The sequence below is a fragment of the Epinephelus fuscoguttatus genome, linkage group LG23, assembly GCF_011397635.1.
Source record: "Epinephelus fuscoguttatus linkage group LG23, E.fuscoguttatus.final_Chr_v1".
NCBI classification, from domain to species: Eukaryota; Metazoa; Chordata; class Actinopteri; order Perciformes; family Serranidae; genus Epinephelus; species Epinephelus fuscoguttatus.
In genome coordinates this window covers 4,351,990-4,368,555 of record NC_064774.1, presented here as the reverse complement: position 1 = coordinate 4,368,555, position 16,566 = coordinate 4,351,990, and the positions used below count along the sequence as shown (strand labels likewise).

The 16,566-nt window shown below is 40.9% G+C and overlaps 1 protein-coding gene across 3 annotated transcripts in view; it reads right to left on the bottom strand.

Moving 5' to 3' along the window:
- Nucleotides 1–12,102, bottom strand: part of LOC125883754 (zinc finger protein OZF-like) — a 61,805-nt gene extending 49,703 nt beyond the window's left edge. The window contains exons 1-3 of one of the 3 annotated variants that reach the window (XM_049568288.1): nucleotides 11,946–12,102; nucleotides 3,338–4,032; nucleotides 1,995–3,253 (exon numbers count right to left, since the gene is read on the bottom strand). In XM_049568288.1, the coding sequence (XP_049424245.1) occupies nucleotides 2,740–3,253; nucleotides 3,338–4,032; nucleotides 11,946–12,038 (1,302 nt within the window). In that variant the 5' untranslated portion in view covers nucleotides 12,039–12,102 and the 3' untranslated portion in view covers nucleotides 1,995–2,739. Of the gene's footprint in view, nucleotides 1–1,994; nucleotides 4,033–11,945 lie in introns of those variants that run through there. The other 2 variants (XM_049568287.1, XM_049568289.1) reach the window with 2 other exon arrangements.
- Between the last annotated feature and the right edge of the window lie 4,464 nt (nucleotides 12,103–16,566).

The window sequence follows — 16,566 nt, the reverse complement described above, 5'->3', positions numbered from 1 at the left end:
TGATGTAATCTTTTTTTGACTTTGCTTCTTTTTATCATGTCCACACATAATCATCTCTTCCACATTATATTTGTTGAAGTTGTCAGATAACCAGATAAAACCTTAACCTCTGTTTCTGTCTGAGCCAACGACACAAACTTTCATGTGTTTGCTGCCGTGTCAGCCACGGTCCAGAGAGATGACAATGATCTGTCACCCACCCCCAAAAAAGCCTCCCAGAATCTGGAGAGTTCACACAAGTCACCTAAACTGATGTGACAAAAACACATCTGCTGAAAAAAAAGCGAGGTGTTTGCACTCCTGAATTCAGCACCAAAAAGTGTCAGTGAAACTGTGGAGCTGATCCTGAGGAGCGTCTGAGCTTCAGTAGTGAGACTGTGACAGGAGCAAAGACCAGCACCAGGAACTTTAATCCCACTGCAGAGTCTACAAACTATTTTTATTAAAGGCTGAACTCATCTGATGATATGGACATTACAATCCTCCACACACAAACAAACAGGCTTCAACTCAACTTCTGTCTCTGTACCTCCAACAAGAGTCAAAAAGAAGAAGAGCTGCGCCCTGCTGAGCCTCCGTCTTTATACAGGTGGAGCTCAGCAAGAAAAACTCAGCTGTCTTCTACATGTGGACAAACACAGGACACATGCAAGACACTGGATAAGACATCAAATATGTTACACATGATAACATACATCATATTAATCTGGTATTTAACTTGTTGATGATGCTCAGAGCTCAGAAGACTTTGGTGTCCTGATGTCATCAACAGGAGCAAACAGTCTGAGCTGGAAACCTGAACATTGTGGAGGGGTTTTCATGTCCCTGTCATACTGGGAGCTGTGGTAAGTAAGTAAGTAAGTAAAACTTAATTCATACAGCACCTTTTTTAAGGCAGGTTACAACGTGCTTTACATTGACATTGGGACACAAAGAAAAGAGGGCCCCACGACCATAAAAGACACAGCTTCTATTTATCTATTTTCATTTAACTGAAGACAGTTGACAGACATCCAGTTCTTTATCGCAGCTGAACAGTTGTGGAGAGTGTTGAGGTTGCTAAGATCATCTGGCTTTACTGAAAAATGTAGCTGAGTGTCATCAGCATATGACTTTACCACCACCACTTTATCTTCATGAAGATAAAGTGGTTGGGTTTGATTCTGAGCTGATTCTGAGGGTGAATTCTCGCTGTGTAATATTTGAATGTAAAGACAAAAACTGATGTCCAAAGAAATGACTGATATGCATAAATTCAATAACTTAAGACAGTCCTGAGTAACAAACTAATATCCAGCAGGATTTAGACTGTGACAGACGGTAAATCTCTGCTAATTAATGCGCTTCGATACAAGCTTTGACACGGACTGAATGAATGAGGAAATGAAACAGCGTGTAAGAGGGAGGAGACAGAGAAAAACTCAGGGTTTATTGAAGAAAACCTGCCACTGAGCAGGGTAGGTTCACAGAGTCTGTTGCCAGAGTTTGATTTGCCTCTCTTTCTGGAACTGAAAACACAGAGTTTCCCTCATTTCAGGGTTAACATACTCAGAGTTTTCACTAAACCCGTTTTCTGGAATACCCCTCTGGAGCACCTCGCCATGACAACAGAAACAGAGCCCCCTTCTGGAGGCAGGCTAGAGAGGGAAGCTGCACACGGGACCAAAAATCAGTCAAGTCACTAAACATTTCATTCAGCATGTTGAGTCAGCGTCTGAGACTGCAGAGCCTGTCTGTGATAGAGGTCTCAGGCTGATGCAAATACTTTGATCACAGCCATGGTAAGAGGCATCAATATCAGCTTTCAAATGCTTATTTGGTCAATCAGCCTATATATATATCTACATGGACTTGACTCATGGGGCTCGTGGGGCACAGTCCCAAAGATCAACATGGAGTCACCATGTGGTCAGTGTACGGAAATTGCTCAACTTCAGCAAACACTGAAATGAAGAGACTCAGAGAACCACGGAGAAAAGTTACAGCCAGTGGGATTACTTTAATTGCAAAGTACAACTCAACAATACAGGTCGTAGAAAACAGTGGACACAGCAGAAACAGCCCCGCTCATACAACTTCCAAAAACCTTTGTACTATCTGAGTGAGCGAGCGTCTGTTCGTTTGTGTGCATGCGTGTGTGTGCGCGCATGTGTGTGTGTCCATGTGCAGATGTGCCTGGGTCTGGGACCTAACCGTTCTGCCAAGTTTGATTTCCTGGAAATGATCGTACAAGAATTACTCAATATTTCAAAAACAATTCCTAAAAGGAGTCCTTCCTAGTAACTCCAAAGTACAACAACTCAACAGTATTCAAAAACAACTTCTTATAAGGAGTCCTTCCTATTGTGAAATCTGACATCTGGTCAACTGTTTCTAAGACCTTTTGCAACTGACATTATTTTCACATTTGATATAGAACAATACATTATCTGCCTCTACATCAGCTCTCACACATGGGAGTCCTACAGGGAGGAATTTGGTGGTCCAACATAGGGTTACAGTTGAAATTAAAAACAGATAAAAATAATCAAAGACAAAAGTAAGATATCAACACAGCTATCAGGGCATGGGGAGGAAGAAGTAGGAAGATGTTTGCCTGGCCCTGAAAATGTCCAAAAACACATTTGTGGGCTATAATGTCACTACCAACATTGGTCACATCAGGACGGGTTCTCTCTGGTGTGAACACGTTGGTGGATTTCTAAATCAGTCATATCGTTTAATAAAAGCTTTCTCACACTAGTCACAGCTGTACGGGTTCTCTCCTGCATGCCGGCATTGGTGGGTTCTCAAAGTACTGCACCGGGCAAATAATCTTCCACATTGGTCACACCAGTACGGTTTCTCTCCTGTGTGAATACGTTGGTGGCTTATTAAGACACCTGACTGTGCAAAGGCTTTGCCACATTGATCACAGCTGTATGGTTTCTCTCCTGTGTGAATACGTTGGTGGCTTATTAAGACCCCTGACCGTGCAAAGGCTTTGTCACATTGATCACAGCTGTACGGTTTCTCTCCTGTGTGAATACGTTGGTGGCGTTTTAAGACTCCTGACAGTGCAAAGGCTTTGCCACATTGATCACAGCTGTATGGTTTCTCTCCTGTGTGAATGCGTTGGTGGCTTTTTAAGGCCCCTGACCGCGCAAAGGCTTTGCCACATTGATCACAGCTGTACGGTTTCTTTCCTGTGTGAATGCATTGGTGGCTTTTTAAGGCCCCTGATTGTGCAAAGGCTTTGCCACATTGATCACAGCTGTATGGTTTCTCACCAGTGTGAATATGTTTATGAGATATTAAATTTCCTATTTGGGAAAACCTTTTCCCACATTGGTCACACCCGTATGGTTTCTCTCCTGTGTGACTGCGTTGATGGGTTTTCAAGTGATCTAACTGTGTGAAAGCTTTGCCACATTGATCACAGCTGTATGGTTTCTCACCAGTGTGAATACGTTGATGAGATATTAAGTTTCCTATTTGAGAAAACCTTTTCCCACATTGATCACAGCTGTACGGTTTCTCTCCTGTGTGACTGCGTTCATGGATTTTCAAGTTACTTGAGCATGTGAAAGCTTTGCCACATTGATCACAGCTGTATGGCTTCTTTTCTGTGTGAATTCTTTGGTGAGTTTCAAGGGACATTTGTTGTGAAAAAGTTTTCCCACATTGGTCATAGTGGTGCGACTTCTCTGCAGTGTGAACACAGTTGTGACTTTTTAAGCTACGTAGAGTGGTGAACGCTTTCTCACATTGATCACAGCTAAACGGTTTCTCTGCTGCGTCAATGTCTTGTTTTTTTGAGCTCCCTGACTCTGTGAAATCCTTCCCACTTTGGAAAAAACTGGACAGTTCCCCTTCAATGTGAATGCGTTGATGGGCTTTGAGGGCACTGCAGCGCAAAAATGTTTTCTCACAGTGGTCACAGCTGTATGGTTTCTCTCCAGTTTGAACTCTTTGATGAATTTTTAAAGATCCAGATGTTGTGAAGGATTTGTCATGGTGGTGACGTAAAAGTTCCTCTCTTCCTCTCTGTTCCTATAGCAACAAACAGAAAAAGAGTTAATGAGCTGTCACAGTGCAGCGAGCCAACTAAAACCATGAATAACATTGAAAGCATGTCTGCCAAACATAACCCACAATGTCTGACTAATGCATTACCACCAACAAATGTTATGATAAATAACTTACAGAATAGTTTTTATTTAGGTTTTGGCTTTTTGATAGGAATTGATACCAATACTACTATCAATGCGACTCTCACTGATACTTCTCTCCATAATTTAGTGGTTTAGTGGTTTTGGGTTGGACCTGAGATTCTTGACTTGTGCTCATGTCTCCCCCATGACTGTACAGGCTGACCGCCACACCAAAGTCTTTTCCCATTTTCTTTAAATATTTATCAGTTACTCTTCATAACCCACATAAACCATTTGTCATAAATCAGACCAGACTGCTTTCATTGACTTAACAAGGGCAGCATCTACAAACTCAACACAGTGGGTGGTGCTACATGTACCTTTAAACTTGCTTTGCGAGCCGCCAATAAACACAGAGAAGAACAACAACAACAACTGCAGCACGCTGTCTAGAGGGTAAAACGCATTGCAGTGTGGATGTCTTTCACAGTTTCAGAGGATGACAACAGGATTACACCGAGGGTCTGATGTCTGACCACCCGACAACCCCCAGATCAACAAACTCCCTGGAACCAGTGAACAGGTTATGCAGGGGCCGACATTAACAGTTGCCCGAATGCCTGGGGCAAGTAAAAATAGCCGTCGGGCCAGCAGACCCTGCGCAGACATGCCCGATCGGGCAAGCAGCACCGACTCGGACACACACATATACCGGACAGCCTCTCAGTCCTTACCCGCTAACGTTAGCTCATGTACAACACAGGTACCACACAGAAAGGGAAACATGTTTTAAATGTGGACACGGAGAGCAGAGTGATAGATAAGAACAGCATGCTGCCTGCTCTCATGGGACAAAGATCCTCTGAGAAGAAAGACTGTTCACTCTGCTCTGTCGCCAGGAATAAACTGGGAGGCAAAGATCCTCTCTGAGGAAGAGGGTTCACTTTGCTGCAGGGTTCACCAAAACATTTTTTTTTTTTCCTTTTAATAAATTGAACACACATTAAAGAACATACAAGATCCTGTAGAGAATTAATACACATAATACAAGACAATAAACATTGTCAAATTAAATGAAGGAAGAAGATTTTTTTAAAGGCAAATTAAATATTGGCGATTTGTGTAAAAATATACATAGAGCCATATAAATAATTATATAATTAAAGATATGTAGGCTATGTTAGGTGAATACTCCTGTCAGTGACCCTGACCACTGGCACTGGCAAAAGAACTGGAGTTGGTCCCCGGATGCTGCACTGTGGCTGCCCACTGCTCCCAGTGTATACAGTAGGATGGGTCAAATGCAGAGGTCAAATTTCATTTCAATGTACATAATGTGCTGAGAAAGGACAATAAAGAATCTTCTTCTAATAATAATTTCTTAATAACTAGGAGATAACAAAAGAATAAAGAGATTTCAAAGACTTAAAATATAAGGGACATGAATCAAAACAACAAGAAATGAGATATATCCCCAGTCATGCACACCCAGTTTTAATAAACTCAATACTGTTTTTCAACACATATATTGTTTTGTCTTTATTCAATGTAGTTAGCGCATGTTGTTATTGCGCCATTGGTTTTGGCCGTGATGCCCTAATAAATCTGTATTTATCAAAGGCCAAAGTGGCCTTGCCCTAAAAATGACTTAATTCCAGGCCTGTAATCGTGTATTTCCTCTCCTGTTTCTGTCCTCGGATGGGCCAGTTGCAGTGTGCTGCTTTTTTATGTGCTGCTGCCTCCATTGGCCAAGCGTCTCTGCTGACGTAAGATATAAGTCATGAGCGAAAATATGCACCACACAGCCAGAAAAAGAACCTCTTAGGCAGGGCAAGTAAGAATTTAGATGGGGCAAGTGGATTTGAGAAGTACTTGCCCGGTAGGGCAAGCAGGAAAAAACCTTAACGTCAGACCCTGTTATATATTCCGCTTTACAGACACAGCGCTGAAGGATCGTCTCCAGAGTGTTAGCACGAGCTAATTAGCAGCAGCGGCTAACATCCAGCACCGAGCTTTTAAAAGGCTCGCCTCTGTAGTTAAACATATTAATAACCACTCGCCATGTGGTGCTACAGTTAGACATTATTTGTATCGTTACCTCTCTGACTGCGTGTGTGTGTCTGAGCTGAGTGTTAATGTGTGAGGTGAATCAAGAGTAACTGTAAGCTGGTGTATGATGGGACGTTGAGACGGTGCCTGGGCGTGACCATATAAACATATGATCCAGCAGATGTAAGGCGGAGCTGCTGATGTTGATGTTCATCAGCTGTCAGTGTTTGTCTGTTAGTAGAGACTCCACTCTGCAGTGTAGTTTATACAGAGAATTACACAGTAACACTGGGCTTCATCATCATCATCATCATCATCATCATCCTCCTCCTCTGTCTTAACGGTAACGTTACATTTAATACTGATTAAAATGTGTCAAACGAAGTCAGTTTGATTTGGTTTGGTCAGAGCTGTGGAATATTAAATCAGCCTTTCTGACCCTCAGGTGAACATTAACTACAAGTTATACACTTCTTTTAAAATACAAAAATGTGAATTTATCAGTTATCAGTATCGGTTAAGAAAAATCCCTATCGGTGCATCCCTAGTTTTTTCAATATCTCAGATAAGCAAACGTACACGCTATGATAATAATATGATTATCAATGTTCATATTGATAATCCCAAAGATGGCAGTGCGAAAGAACTTTTCTACATCCTTTGACAACTTTGAACTTTCCCAGCATGTAACAGAGCCAACACACAATAAGGGACATATTTTAGATCTAATTATCTCCAAAGGGCTCAACATTTCTGAGGTTGTGGTGACTGATGTTGCCTTTTCTGATCATTACTGTGTTTTCTTTAAAATGGCCATCTCCGCTGACACCAGTAAAAGTACAACAGAGGTAATCAGAAAATGCTATATCAACGAAAACACCTGTACACTCTTCACCCAGGATTTTATACCCACACCAGCTCTGCCCTCAGTCTCTGTCAATGATCTGGTTCATAGTTTCAGCTCTAAAGCTATGAATATTATGAACAATATTGCCCCCATGAAGGTCAAAGTTGTCTCTGGTAAGAAAAAACCACCATGGAGGAACGCCACATGGGTAAAAGCTCAAAAAAAGAGAATGTAGAGAAGCAGAACGCAGGTGGCGAAAAACCAAACTCCAGGTTCATTATGACATCTATAAGGAAAGTCTGCACATCTATATCTTGGAGCTAAAAAGTGCTGACAAGACTGACAAACCCATCTGCGTCAGTCCTTCCTGAACTGCTATCCACCAAGGCATGCAATGACTTTGCTTCTTTTTTCACAGACAAGATTTTAAAGATAAGACAGACAGTCTGTAACTCCAACACAGTGGCTATTTCACCTGTGCCTCATAAGACTACTCCAGTTAATATGGCACTTTTTCACCCATTAAATTATGCTACTTTGACAGACATAGTTAGAAACCTTAGGTCCACTACCTGCTGCCTTGACACTCTGCCTACAAGCTTTTTTAAAGATGTTTTTAACTGCATAGCATCAGATATACTACAGATAGTCAACTGTTCTCTTCAGTCAGGCCTTTTTCCAACGGCCCTGAAGACCGCAGTCATTAAACCCCTCTTAAAAAAGCCTAATCTGGATGCCTCAGTAATAAATAACTACAGGCCCATATCAAACCTACCATTTTTAGGAAAGATCATTGAAAAGGTTGTTTTTCAGCAACTTAAGACCTTCTTGGAGCAAAACAATTCCTCTGATGCCTTTCAGTCTGGATTTCGAGCACATCACAGCACTGAGACTGCACTTGTAAAAGTTTTAAATGATATTCATCTGAGCAGTGATGCATCAAAGATTTCGGTTCTGGTATCACTGGACCTCAGTGCTGCATTCGACACAGTTGACCATAAGATACTGCTCGACAGACTAGAAAAGTTTGTGGGACTTTCTGGCACTGTGCTAAATTGGTTTAAATCTTATTTACAAGACAGGGATTTCTTTGTGTCACTTAGCAATTATGAATCTGTGCGAATAAAGATTACATGTGGAGTTCCTCAAGGGTCCATTCTTGGGCCTCTTCTGTTCAACATCTATATGTTCCCTCTTCCTCAGATTATGGAATACCATAACATCTCCTACCATACTAATGCGGATGACACACAACTTTACATAACAGTGTCACCAGATGACTACAGTCCCCTATATCTACTAAATAAGTGCATTGACGAAATCAATACGTGGATGTGCCAGAATTTTCTACAACTAAACACAGACAAAACTGAGATAGTTGTTTTTGGCCCCAAAGAACAAAGATCAATAGTCAGTGCTCACCTTGATGCCATGACACTAAAACCTACAAATCAAGCCAGAAATCTTGGTGTAGTTCTGGACTCAGACCTAAATTTCAATAGTCACATCAAGACAATTACTAAATCAGCCTACTACCACCTTAAAAACATAGCAAGAATAAAAGAACTTCTGTCTAAACAAGATACAGAAAAACTTGTTCATGCTTTCATTTTCAGCAGGCTGGACTATTGTAACGGTGTCTTCACAGGCCTGAGTAAAAAATCAATCAGACAACTGCAGCTCGTCCAGAACGCTGCTGCCAGAGTCCTCACCAACACCAAGAGAGTGGAGCACATTACACCAGTGCTTAAGTCACTGTACTGGCTTCCTGTGTGTCAAAGGATAGACTTTAAAATCTTGTTGCTTGTCTATAAAGCACTAAATGGTCTCGGGCCTAAATACATCTCTGATATACTTGTACGATATGAAGCAGCCAGACCCCTCAGATCATCTGGAACAGGTTTACTCAGTGTTCCCAAGATCAAAACCAAACAAGGTGAAGCAGCCTTTAGTTTCTATGCTCCCCGCCTGTGGAACAAACTTCCAGAATATCTGAGGTCGGCTGAAACTGTCAACTCATTTAAATCAGGCCTTAAAACATTACTATTTACTGCAGCTTACCAGTGAACTAGATATGTAACTTATTGTTAGGATAATCTGTAGCTATTGTTTTCATATTTGTCTGCTGTTGCTTTTGCTTTATGTTTGCTTTTTAAATGCATTTTCTGCACTGTTTTTAACTATTTATTGTCTTGCTTTTAGCTTTTGGTTTTAATGATCTCAAACACAATTTTATTGTTCCTTTAATATTTAATTTAATATATTTTTCTTGTAAAGCACATTGAATTGCCTTTGTATGAATGGTGCTATATGAATAAAATTGCCTTGCCTTGCCTATGATAACTGTCAACTTCCATATCACAGTATACCTTGAAACCGGTACATCGCTGCAACCTTACAGCACACATGGCCAAATTGCCGCCTGCGTCACCATATGACACATCTGTTTTTCTTTACATAAAGACATTTCCACCATATACTGGTGCACAACACTTCAAAATGCAGTAACATAAACGTTTGATGCTCAGAATATCCTGGGGGAGGACACACACACACACACACACACACACTAACACTCGTACTACATGTGTGTCCCTGCCAGTGTTAAAATTAAATCATGCTAATCACTCTGTACTGCCATCTCCATATTGTAATAGCGCGGTTTAAATTTCGACTCTCGGCTACTTTCAACAGCTCAGGCTCGTTGGAGATGAGTCAGGCCTGTGCAGATTCGATCACCAGTGATGGCAGCACAATGCATGCTGGTTAGATTTGTGTCCAACTTCATCCTGACTTGCTCTTCCGTCATACAAAAGGGATTGTCGACGGGAGATACAAGATGGCGGCGTAAACTAGGGATGCACCGAAATGAAAATCTGTGGCCGAATACCGAATATCATTGTTTAGTTTTTCATTAGTTTTTGCAGATGAACCCCCTCCAGATTAGTGTTGTCACGGTACCAAAATTGGGATCCACTGTGTGATACCAATGAAAATATCATGGTTCTGAGTAGTATCACGATACCACAGCAAAAATGAGGCAGATGTGCCTTTTGTCATTTATAAAAAGATAAATCACTTTCCTATAATACATCAATGATATTTAAATGGAATAAATTACTTACTGACTTATTCATACTTCAAAAACAGCATCAATAAGTGATTAACATAGGGGGGATCAAAATAAAATAAATATTATTATATAATATAATAATATTTATTCTATTATAGTAAAATAAATATTATATTATTGTTATTATTATTATTATTATTATTATAATAAATGAAATAAGAATCAACCAGCCACCCTCCTCCCTTGACAGTCCCTTCATAAGTAACAAACAGTCCCTAAAGTGTGGTGAGGTTTGTGGGCCGTTACCTGCCACTGAAAGACTAAAAGAGAGAAATGTGAACGGCTCGTTCCTCCTCTGGCACGTCACATACCTGTGTGCCGCCACAGCTCGTCTGTTCAGGTACTTCTGGGCAGTCATGACGCCAAGAAGAGGATATTATTGGAGCCAACTTCTCCGTCGCCCGGTAAGCCGATGGCCGCTGTATTTGACAGGAATACATTACTGTCTGTGTCTGTGACCCCCGTTCAACCCACAATGATGGGATTCGCCTTTCGTTTCTGCTGCTGGTTGTAATCTGTAGGCTGCTCGCACAGCGTGCTGAATGATTTAAGCCTACTTTGCTCGCTCAAAACTATTTTTAGTCGCAAATGCGAGTGCGGTGACGGGCAGATCGCCACACTGCTGACATTTTATTCCGCTCGTCATGGCACGCTGTTTGATTGCGTTATCAAAACACGCCGCTAGTATTCGGCCTTGCTTTTAACTTATTCCACCGAATACCGAATGTGTGTTATTTTTCAATATTCGGCCAAACATATTCGGTTACCGAATATTCGGTGCATCCCTAGCGTAAACAGTATATAGTGGATAAACTTGATGAGACAGTGGACACAGTACATCACTTGGGAAAGAAGAATGACGCCACCACCAACAAAATGCCCAGACCAATAATCATACAGTTCGCAATGCCAACTATTCAAGATGAGATATGGAAAAAATCCAGAGAGGCGAGAGTCTGCAAAGAGAGGAACATTCAGTTCAAGGAGGACTTTTCAAAGGAGGATCGTGAAGCCCCGGCTAAGCTGTGGCCCAAGGTGCAAGAAGCCAGAAGAAGGCTACGCACTCATTGAGGGACACAGAATTGACCCATAACTGATATTTTCAGCAAGGTAATGTTCAAGCACTTTGTCAAAATATACATGGTTTCATTACAAGTATATTTGATGAGAATTTAAACTGATAATACTTCATAAGACAAAATTTAAAGCCCAATAAGTTGGTATGGTTATGTTCTAAGGGCAACATATTTCATTCCTGCATTATAAGCAAGTTAAAGACATATTGAAAACAGTTACATTATAGATTATGTCTATTTCTTTTTTATCTTTATTCAATGTGATTCATTTGTAGAAAAGTTTCATTTAAAATGCTCCGTCAGAGAGTTCAGTCCAGTTTGTAAATCAGTCCCTTAAAGACCTGTATGAAGTCATGTTTAAGTCTCTTACATTTTCATTTCATCCTTGCTGCTGTTCATTTTCTTTAAATCTCCAACGAGCCGATTGTTTGTTCTGCGAGCTCTCGCGAGAACACGCGACGCACTGCGCGGGAAAATACCCTGCAACACAGACCGTCTCAAGTGTTTCTTTACTCTGAGTGAGTTAGAGATGAAAACAGGAAACACGGAGACATAAAAACCTTTTTGCTTTGTTACATTTCCTTTCTCCAGATGTGATGTGGAACCAGAGAATGAGCGGATGATCCACGGAGCCTCGAGACTCTTCCTCGTGTCTTTAGTGTGGCTGCTGTCAAGCCCTTTTTATCCATGACGTCATCAACACTCACCTCAACATCGCTGCTATCAGAGGACGAGCCTGCTGCTTGTCTTCTCCGGACCTTGTTGCTCCGGTGCTCCGGGTTCTGCTTGTCCTCCTCCATTCCGCTCCTCTACTGCTCCTCCTGCTCCTCCTCTCTCATGGACTCTGATGTCCTGTTCCGGATCTCTTGTTCTTCTTCTCGTAAGATTCCGGCAGTTTAGACGCTGTTTAGCGTATTACTGCCCTCCACAGGTCCGATGATGAACTAGATTTTTACATGTAGTCCTGTGTTGCGCAGGAATTGCAAAATTGCCTTGGAGACCAGTTTATGGTTCTCACAGTGTCCAAACAAAGAAAAAACAGAAAAAGCCTGAACTCCAAGTCCTAACAGTCTATCAAACAATGTTTGTCTTTCTGTCCTATATTTTCTACACTCCAGAAAAACATGTTTTACTGTCTCAGGGCTCCCACACTCACATAAACCAGACACATGTTTTCCTACAATAATTTAGCCCACAGTGACCCAGTCTTAATCCACACAGTTTAACTGAATTCCAACGGGACTGAAAAGTGCAGGTACATCTTTTTTTAACTTGAGACTGTAAAGAGAAATCGTGTCTACCCCTGCTTTCCTTTTCCCACCCTCTCTGCCATTCCTTCATTAAGCCCTCTTTAATTATTTCTCTCAGTTCCGCTCTCCCCAGGGTATATGAACATCTACCTCTCTACTCAAACTCTGTTCCACCTGCTCGTTCCCCCCAACCTCTGCGTGACCCGGAACCCAGCAAAAGGTGATGTTAGATCTAAAACCAATTCTAAAGGACACAGTTAGAGTGTCAATAATAATATCAGGTCGAGCCTTAGATTTCCCCCTTCTTAAGGCTTCCAGAGCAGCTGCAGAGTCAGAACAGATTATAACCTCTCTAGGTCTGGTTTCAGTCCACCTTAAAGCCCATAAGATTGCCATTAGCTCAGATGTGAAAACAGAGCTCCCATTAGAGATGCGCCGGCCAATCTTCACCCCAAGCTGCTCCACATACATCCCAAACCCAGCTCTCCCACTAACTGGATCTCTAGACCCATCTGTAAAAATAGTCAAAGTATTGTCTCTAATTGAATTTAGATGTTCTGCTATTTTTGGAGTTACCAGCTTCTTATCTTTTTCCTGTAGAAAGACCAGTTCAGTATTCAGCTCGGGCAGCACCCAATATAGCATAGGTAGACAGCTTGTATGTTCCGCTACACTAACCTGTTCCAAACCCAGCATCCCAGCCCACTGATTTATATTTGCAAAAAATGTTTTATACTTATTGCCTCCGTCAGACTCTTGTCACAGGCACCTTGCTGGAAAAGTTTGATGACACCCACTTAGTTTTACCCAGTACTGTAACCCTAACTTAATGTGTCTTAACTATAAGGGCATTTCTCCCATTTCAATAAGCAGGGCAGGGACTGGGGAAGTTCTGAAGGCCCCACAGCAAAGCCTCAAAGCCCTGGCCTGCAGCACATCTAGCCTTGCCAGAACAGATTTAGATGCAGACCCATACACAAAGCACCCATAGATAAGAGAAGATCTGATCATGGCCTGGAAAATTAGAAGCATTGTCTCCCTGTCAGCCCCCGACTCACAGCCAGCCAGACTTCTGATAACAGTCAAAACTTTTTCACATTTCACCAAAATTTTACTGACATGCACAGCCCAAGTCATCCGCTCTTCAAACCAAATGCCCAAAAATTTGAATGCTTTTACCTTCTCCAGTGGAGACCCATACAAATACAATCCAATATTAGGCAGCTTCCTTTTAAATCCAAATACCATATATTTTGACTTAGAGGCAGATATTTTGAAGCCCCACGTTTTCCCCCATTCCTCTACTGACTCTAATGCTCTTTGAATCTGCTTTAAAATAAACTCAACATTTCGCCCTCTTTTCCAGATAGCCCCATCATTGGCAAACAAAGACAACCCAAATGCTCCCTCTACTTTGCAGAAAATGTCATTAATCATTATATTAAATAAAACTGGACTAATAACACTTCCCTGTGGGGTTCCATTCTCTATTTCTACACTCTTTGAACTAACACCACCCACCATAACTTGTATAGTTCTATTACTACTTGATCCAATTAAACATCCGCCCCCTCACTCCTAAGTCAGACATTTTAATCATTAAACCCTCCTTCCACAAAGAGTCATACGCCTTCTCAATATCCAAAAATACACTGACTACACTCTCCTTATTGCTAAATGCCCTTTTAATGTCCTGATATAAGATTGCAACTGACTCCATTGTGGACCTCCCATTTCGGAAGCCACTCTGGAAACCAACAAAGAGTCCTTTGGTCTCTAAAAAATACACTAATCTATTAGTAACAAATCTCTCCATAATTTTACATAGCACTGCTGTGAGTGCTATAGGGCGGTATGAACTAGGGTCAGATGCCTCTTTGCCAGGCTTCATAATAGGGACCACAACCACATGTTTCCATTCCTTTGGCAAGCAACCCCCTGCCCACACAGTATTAAAGAAAGCCAAAATGTCCTCGAGTACCATATCATCCAGATGTTTAAATAACTCGTATGACAACCTATCTCTCCCTGGGGTAGTATTTGCCCCAGACATAATTGTTTCCTTCAACTCTTTAATAGTAAAAAACAGATTAATGGGATTATCATTATCTAAACTCCCCTCCAATTTCCACTGGTTAACTGTCATCACCTCTGTCCTCTTCCTACATCTCTCAACTCCCAGGCTCCCTGAACTGTGCACTGCTTTTTCTTTATTAGAAACTGCTACAGTCTCTCCTTTCCGTAACACAGGAATTGATCTGCTTTTATATACCCCTGACATTTTACGTACAGCTGACCACAGCTGCCTTACTGGAGTCTCAGGACCTAGTGTACCACAAAATTTCCTCCAACTACATCTCTTCGCCTCTTTAATAACTCTTCTTGCCACTGCCCTTAGTCTTTTATACTCTGTTGCATTAAACATTATTGGATACTTTTTTAATCTTCTATATGCTACATTCCTATTCCTTACGGCTTCGTCACACTCTTAATTCCACCATGGAACCAGCATACGAGGCCTAGGTGCCTGCTTCACAGGAATGGAACACAGAGCAGCCTCATGGAACCTGAAGCTAATCACAGCATTTCAATTGTCCACAGAATCCTCACTATCAACCTCTCCAATTGAGCTTCAGGCACTCTCCTGGAATTTATCCCATTTAGCTTTAGAAAAATTATACTTAGGAACTTTCTCTTCCACTTCTCTCCTCAAATCCCTACCAAACCTGCAAATAATTGGATAATGATTGCTACCCAGACTGTGTTTATCCATTACATCCCATTCACCAATTCTAGCTAAGTTTGAAGAAGCAATTAATAAATCTATATGGCACTTCGTCTTCTTCTTCTTCTCCTCCCTTTTCCTGCTGCTTCTTCTTTGAGGTTTATTGGTGGTTGGCAAACAATGTCATGTGGCATTACCGCCATCTACTGGTGCGGAGTGTGGACTGAAATCTATAATAATCCAGTTTATAATAATAAATAAATTTGGAAAAAAAAAAAAAAAACAGCAACAAAAAGCTCATGTCTTCTCAATCATAATAATTTCTTTTAGATAAATAATAGTAATCAGATTAATTCCCTGAGTTCTTCTGTAAAATATCTTTTCAGGTTTTGAATCAGTCGCCTTCTTTCATCTTCATGTTTCTGACAGTACATAACAGGCTGTACTGTCTCTTCTTACCCACAGTGATCACATCTCTGTGTTATGTTTGCATATTTTGAACAGTAAATCCAGGTCTTGATATTATTATTTCTTCTCTCCTTCTTGTACGTCTCATTTCTCTGAATCCCCTTTGAATTCTGTCAACCCTTTAAAACCTGGAGTGACATCACTTTTCTTGAGCTGTGTATTTAAGCTTTAAACTCTGAGCAAACTGGTGCGATTTTGGGGGGTAAAAAAGAAACAGGTGAAAAATGTCCAAATATTGCAAATAAATGAATACATTAATTAATTAATATAGAAATGGATTTTTAGCATGGGGAAAACTATAATTATCATCATTCTTACATTTTAAAATTGTGTTACAGAATTATTATAATAATAACAAATTTTCTTGTTTTTAATTTTCTTTTTTTCTCATATTTGCTATTTTTTGGGTAATTTCTTCCTTCATTGCTCATAGCCTTCATCCCATGTTTGTTAAAGAAATCAAGCCAATTCTAAACCACCGTCCTTTCCTCTTTTCCTCCCAGTGCTTCCCCACCTTTCCTTCAGTCTCTGTTTAATCACACTCCCGATTTCTGTTGTTTTTTTCTCTGGAGCTAAGTGTCGTATCAGTAGTTATTTTTTTGTGGTCTTCTCTGCTCCCTTATCTGCCATTTCATGTCCTTTCATACCAACGTGCAGCAGTTACTGTTGCTATGGCAGCAGAAAATAATAATAAAAACACTAGTTTGAAATTGACAAGAAACTTCATAATGAGAAACTGAGTGATGGTGTTGTTGTCATGGCAACACGCTGCTTTACATTAGTGTAAATAAATGTTAATGTTAATCAGAACAGCTCAACAAACACTGACAGATGGAAACAGTTTGAGATGACAAGTCAGAGCGTCTCTTTGTGTCCAACATTAAA